At 29.1% G+C, this 7,056-nt stretch overlaps 1 protein-coding gene across 1 annotated transcript; it reads left to right on the plus strand.

Moving 5' to 3' along the window:
• The first annotated feature begins 264 nt into the window (after window positions 1-264).
• On the plus strand, window positions 265-6,459 carry LOC114335438 (uncharacterized). Its single transcript, XM_050645038.1, has 7 exons — window positions 265-321; window positions 1,080-1,277; window positions 1,421-1,630; window positions 3,747-3,818; window positions 3,951-5,562; window positions 5,631-5,802; window positions 5,870-6,459. The coding sequence occupies exons 1-5, from the start codon at window positions 265-267 to the stop codon at window positions 4,005-4,007; spliced, it is 594 nt and encodes a 197-aa protein (XP_050500995.1). The 3' UTR covers window positions 4,008-5,562; window positions 5,631-5,802; window positions 5,870-6,459.
• The last annotated feature ends 597 nt before the right edge of the window (window positions 6,460-7,056 follow it).

Consider the following 7,056-nt stretch of genomic DNA (forward strand, 5'->3'; position numbering starts at 1 on the left):
TATATATATATATATATATATATATATATATACGCGAGCAACGCACCATGCGAGTCCCGATATATCCAGCAGACCACCCGAGACCCACCATAACCAAAGTGTATAATTAGATTTTTATTATAGAAAAATAAACAATATAATATGAACTTTTATGGGCCCCAGAGAGGGGTAAGAAAAATCTTTTAGTTTAATAAATCTATACGGAGCATACCGTGCGAGTCCCACTTACAAGTCAAGAGGACATGCGAGTCCCGCCAGTTATACATGGCACACTCAGCAAACAATATGAGACCCAGCGATGTTGCCACAACGCTGGGTCTCGTATTGTTTGCCGAATCTTTTAGGTACTCCCCGGTTTTTATATTTCACCTCGAATTTAACAGTTTTGTTTCAGCGGTTGCTATTTTAATTCTTGTGAATAGTAAGGGCGGACGTAAAATAGTGATTTTAGGCGCAAGGATAAATATTAGGTACCTATGGAAAATAGATCGAAAAAATTTTTGAAACGCGTTGGACGAAAATAATAAAAGTAAGTACCTCAAGTGTTTTTTAATTTATGCAAAAATCAGTTATGTGGCAAAGTAGTTAATATTACTTACACACGTCTAATTATTTAAAATTTTTACAAAATATTTATTATAAATGAATTAATAAATTAAAAATGCCATTTTATTATAAACTTCGGAGCGCTTTTATAAATTATGTTTTTTATTGGCAATCGTTGGTGGAATAAATTATTTTTTGTTCTATTCTTATTTATTTCTTAAATTTTTAGAAGAAGATTATTCAAATGCAAATAAGATGGGGAAATCTTATTTTGGGCCGCCTAGCAAAACGAAACACAATGCGAAAAAAAAACTGAGCTTTTAGAGCTTAATGTAAAGATCTTATCGAACGTTAACCTTAAAGAAAAAATTGGTAACTACTTGCAAACTATAACAACTCACTTTTTTTTTAATGTCAAGAAAATAAAATAGATGAATCAACATTATCTGAAAGTAAAAATAACGTAGAGGTAAGTCTTGATCTCATTTAGTGTAAATTAAAGTATACACCAAGAAAATTATTTTAATTTTTAGACTCCATTTAATAAATATGATAAAGAAAAAAAACAGGACCATTTAAATCCCAAAGCAAATATTTTACTGGAACCAGATGTTAAACTTAATGATAATATTGATAACGACTCACAACCTTTAAACAAAACCTTGGATTTATATAAATTTCAAGAAAATGATTTAGAGGAAAAAGCATCAAAATCGCCTGAATACGATAAGGTAAAAATTGTTTTAAACAAAATATTTAACAAAAACTTGTTTATTTTCATACTACTTATTTGCTCTATTTTATAAAACATAATATCTTAAAAAAGTCTTATTTTGGTGTTAATTATTTATCTATTATTTAAATATTGCTTTAGCTGGAAGAAAAAACTTACATTCCATTAAAAGCTGTAAATTTTGATTGCTATCCAATTTTGACCAAAATTGACACGAATCCAAATACTAACCATAGAGACTATGAAGACAATGAATACTTTAGCGAGTCACGTGACACATCCTCATATGTACCCGAAACGGAAATAGAGTCTGAGGGAGGGGAAGAGGAAACTATTTACCCAATTTTTAAGGTAATTTTTTAATACGACATATTTTATCACTTCAAAAAAGTATTGGATAAATCCTTATTTTAAGTAAAATACAAAATGACAAGTAGATACTTATTTTAAAAGATAATGCTCAATGTAATTCTTGGCTGCTCAAAAAATGGCAAAACCTCGCAATTTTTTCGTCCAGCATCGATTTGTACAAAAATTTGGGATTAGGCTCATTACACCCTCTAGTTCATTTTCTATATTGAGCCGTTGTACGCATTTGGTTTTTTAAGGGTGAAAACTACCCCTAATTGTAAAAAAAATAAAATAACATATTAAACTTTATATTGTCAACATTTGGTTCTTATTACTTACATAATGATTGTTTTATGCTTTAAGATATAATATAATATTTCAACCCTTAAAACCACCCTTGTTGGAGCTACATATAAAAAATTTACTTATCCTAAAAGAATAATTTCGGCTTGCATCGATTTACATAAAAATTTGCGATTAGGATCATTTCAACCTGTAGTTAATTTTCTATATCATGCTTAAGGGCGTTGATTATTTTTAGGGGTGTAAACTACCCCTTATTGTCAAAAATTATATAAAAACATTGTAAACTTTAATATGGGTAAAATGTGGTTTTGATTGGTTAAATAATGATTGTTTTATACTTCAGGATATAATATCATAATATTTCAACCCTTAAAAACCACCCTTAATAACATTACAGTTTTTATAAGTATATATTTTAATAGATCTATACAAAAAAAAGTAGAATTAAAGAATTACAACAACATTTATTTAATACACAAAAATACGAATTTAAAAATATGTACAAATACAAATACAAATAGTTTTTTAGTTATCTTCCAGTATACGAACCGATTGTGTGGTATTATACATACATTGAAAATTATCCATAAGCGGACTATCCGAATTTTTCGAAAAATAAATTCGTTTTATAAACACAGCTCCTCCAGTTTTGGCGATAAAAAGTTTTTTCAAAAACGACTTTGTAGAATTTTTGAAGGGTTATGAGACTGTGTAAACTAAATTCCATAAGATCCCTTAGCTTTTAATTAGGGTGGCTTTAAAGGGCTCGAATAAGGGGGTGCTTGCTCGTAAATAGAGGTTTTAAACAGCTATATCTCGCTAACTGTACTGTAATGAAAATCTGTGCACAAGGTAATTTTAGTTATTAAAAAAGCTACAATTTAGTAGTTTATCATTTTTTTCGTATCTCCAGTATTTTCGGAGATATTTTAAAGTAAAAGGTAAAAAATGGGAAATTCCAAAAAATTAATTTTTCTTTAAACTCCAATTTTTCTAAAATTAGGCGTTTTAAATAGGTCAAACTTCTTGGGTCTATTGATAATCCAAATATAAAAGGAATTACGGAAAGATGAAGACCAGTTTTTAATTAGGAGGGTAGGTAGAGGCTTGTTTTCACTGATTTTTTTCATAGAGAAAAGCAGGTACCGACTTTTTTTGATCATAAGTCGCTTAATTTTTAGGTTAGAAACTTTTTATTGTTTTTTTTTGAAAGGCCTAACTGTATGCTTGAAAAAATATTATTTAAGTTTTCCTCGAAAAATGCAAAATTTTTCCGTTATTTTAATTTGAATATTTCAACTTATGCATTTGATGAAAAAAGCTAACTTTCAACATGCCGTATCTCGGTTTGTATTGGTCTTAAAGATTTTACAGAAAAAGAATTTGGTTTGTGTTACTAAAAGATACAATTTTGATATCTACATTTTTTTTGATTAAATGCGTATTTTTCGAGGTATTCTCAAAAACCCTCTAAAAAAGTCGATTTTTTCATCGAAAAACTGTTACCTTCAAGCGCGAATAACTCGAAAAATATTAGTTTTATAAAAAAAATGTAAAAAACATGTTTTTCTTAGAATTACTTTTTACATCGGTTTGCATGGTTAAAATGTAATAAAAAATTCCCGCCCCCGAGATGGGGTGGCAACCACCCCCAAGGTTTTAGCGTACAGCGGCATGGTATAGAAAATGATCCTTGGACTATTCTTTACCTTCTTTAAAAATTTCAAGTAAATCCATGCTGGACGAAAAAATTGCGAGCCAAAATGCTTCATTTCCTCGACTATTACTGATTTTTTGTTATTAATTTTAGACCATAAACGTAACTTGCCCTGAATCAACTTTAACAAAGGACGAACCCTCGGAAAAGCCCCATATTTCTAACGTAAGTTAAAGAATTATTAGGTTAATAATTAGCAGTCATTGGGAATCCCTTTTGTAATCTTTTAATTAATTTAAATTGTTTAAATTTAGTTTTAAAATGTACTTTTTTACAGTCTTACTTTTAATTTTTTAGATCGAAACTAATAATTCCATTGTTGCCCTTTCACATAGAAAAAAGAGTTTGGGATAAAAAGAATTTCTGTCCAATTTGTTTCGTAGAAGTGAGTCATTTTGCAAGACATTTGGAAAGAAAACATGATGACGAAAGTCGAGTAAAAAATATTTTATCTTTTCCAAAAGGATCTAATGAAAGGAAAACCTTATGGGATTATTTACGCAAGGAAGGAAATTTTCATTTGTTTAGAGAAGAAAAAAAAGTGGTGGCTGTTCGAAGGCCCACGGAAGCCCAAGCATTAGACTTTGACGATTTTGTTGTTTGCGAAAACTGTTCTGGGGTGTACAAAAAATTTTTTTCTATAAGCATGCTAAAAATGCCAAGAAAAACACTGGTACAAAGTGTGGGCGACTAAATGCCTTAACTCAATCCCAAACATTTTCAGCGGATTCTCGCTGCCAAAACAGTTTTTTATCACAGTCAAGATTAAAGAAAGAGGTATTTTGCATTATGAAAGCAGATAAAATAAGCGCCACCTCAAAAAATGATATTTTTAATATGTTTATTCGGGGAAACCCATCTCAAAAAACATAAAAGAAAGCAAATTGTAACAGTAGCAACAAAATGAGAGAATTAGCAAGACTTTTGATTGCTCTTAGAGAGTTCACACCTGTTCAGAACCTAATTGATGCTATGAAACCAGAATTATTTGACGATTTAGTTACGGCCACAAAAGTAATTTCGGGATTTAGCAATGCCGATAAAAGCTTTAAATCTTCTTCATTAGCACTTCATATGGGTACCACTTTAAAACAAGTATGCGATATAACTAATCGAATGATTTTAAAAAAATTTCCATTCTTTACCTTTAAAAACCCTAATGAGGAAAAAAAGCATTCCAGATTTTAAAACATTAGAGATCAGTTGGGCCAATGAAATTTCTTCATTAGGCCTTAAAACAATAAAAGAACGGCAATGGGAAAACCCCAAATACTGCCGGTGACAAGTGAAGTAATTAAGTTTAATAGTTTTGTCAAAAATCAGGTTGAAGACAGTGCCAAAAAATTAAACAAACTTTTAGAAAAGAAGGGGAAACAAAATGACAAAAATAATTTACTTCCTTTATATAAAACCTTAGCAAAAGGAGTAATGGCCCTTCTTTTAATACTAAATAGAAAACGCATCGGTGAGATTCAATACCTTGAAATTTCTACTTACAAAAGATCATTTGCGGACCCCAGTGTTCAACAAGAAATTGCTGAAAGTTTAACTGTTTCAGAAAAACTATTGTGTAGAAACTTTTAGAAGAATTATTTTATTTTAATTTCTCCTTTTTTAAACGAGAAAATTGAGCTGATGATTAAAATAAGAGAAAAAATAAAATTAATTCCAAAAGATAATAAATACATTTTTGCAAATCCCAATTCGTCGAAAGGTTGGTTTCATGGAACAAGTGTAATTAAACAATTTGCAAAAAGCTGTGGGGCAAAGGATCCCAACTCTCTAACTTCTACCGAATTTCGAAAACAGACTGCAACAATTTTACAGATTATGGATATTCATAATACTGACATGGAACAATTAGTCACTTTTATGGGTCATACAAAAAAAACCATGAAGAATGGTATAGGTAAGCCAATCTTGTTAAAACGGTTTATTATTATATTAGCATAATTAATAGTTGTAATATTTTTTTAGACTTCCTCAAGATCTATACCAGACTGCAAAAATAGCCAAACCAATGATCGCTTTAAATAAAGGTGATGTTAATATTTACAAAGGAAAGAGCTTAGACGATATCAATATAGAAGAAAATGACTACTTGGAAATTGAAAACATAGAAACAGAAGTAAATGAAATAAATGAAAAGGTAGGATTAGTGTACTCGCATTGGTAATTGCCTAAAAGTTTAATAATCCATTTTTTAAAATTAACAGAGCCTACTCATTCTTGGAGTCCTAAAAGTAATTGTAGCGATGTAACTGACGAAAAAATTGAACAAGCTAATAAAAATGGTAGGTAAAAGATTATTATAAACGAAGTCTTAAAAAATCATTACAATAAATATTATAAATGAAAAAAAAAGATGAGTAGCTCCTAACTCTTAAAGCAGTTTTCTACTTAAAAGTAACAAATAAATAATTATTATTAATCTGCAGAAAAAGTTTCGTCGAAGGGTAAAAGAAAGTTATCTACCGATGAAATGACGCATCCAATGCAAAATAATAAAGGTAAAGAAGTTTTAATAAGAGTATATCGAAAAAATGCATGAAAGATTTTATTTTTTTAGTTACAAAAAGAAAGCCAACTACTGAAAAAACCGAAAGCAGTTCAAATGGTAATTTCTTTAGATAACTATTACTCTGCTACTCGTAATACAATTGTTTTAATTTAATAATATATTTGTTACCTAATACGATTTAAAAAATATTTATTCGTAAAAAACTCTAATATAATAATTTTATTCGTAAAAGGACAATTACCTGCTTTTGTTAAAATTAAAAATGCTTTCCAAATTATATAACTAATTAAGGGCACATTTTTTGTATTAATTTTTATGTATTATTTTTTTATGTATTAACTCTTTTTAGCGATTTCAGGCACCGATGGACCGAAAAGGACAAACAAACGATGCTTAAATACTTTACAAGATTCATAAAAGAAAAAGAGTTCCGAAAAAAGCAGACGTACAGGAATTTAAAAAAAAATAAAGCTGGAGAAAACTTTAAATCAATTGATGGGGTAAAAATTAAAACGTTTGTTTACAATTCTTACAGAATGTAGTTTTTGTGAAGTTTTTATTAAATAACGTGTTTCTAAACATTTGTGTTTTAATTCGATTTCGTTTGATATATATTTTTCGGTAAAAATTCATTTAATCTAGCAAATCAGATTTTTAACAAAGCTATGATTAATAAAATAGTATCTTATATTATATAAAATTCTTGTGTCATAAAGTACGTTCCCAAACTCCTCTGAAACGGTTCGACCGATTTTTATCCCCCTAGATGATAAGGGTTGTCCACCCCTAAAACATTTTTTTGGTCTTGTATTTTATTATCTTTTTATAATGTGGATTAAAAAATACATACAACTTTAAATTTTTTCATCGCACAAACGTTAT

This window comes from Diabrotica virgifera, chromosome 2 (assembly GCF_917563875.1).
Source record: "Diabrotica virgifera virgifera chromosome 2, PGI_DIABVI_V3a".
Lineage (NCBI taxonomy): Eukaryota > Metazoa > Arthropoda > Insecta > Coleoptera > Chrysomelidae > Diabrotica > Diabrotica virgifera.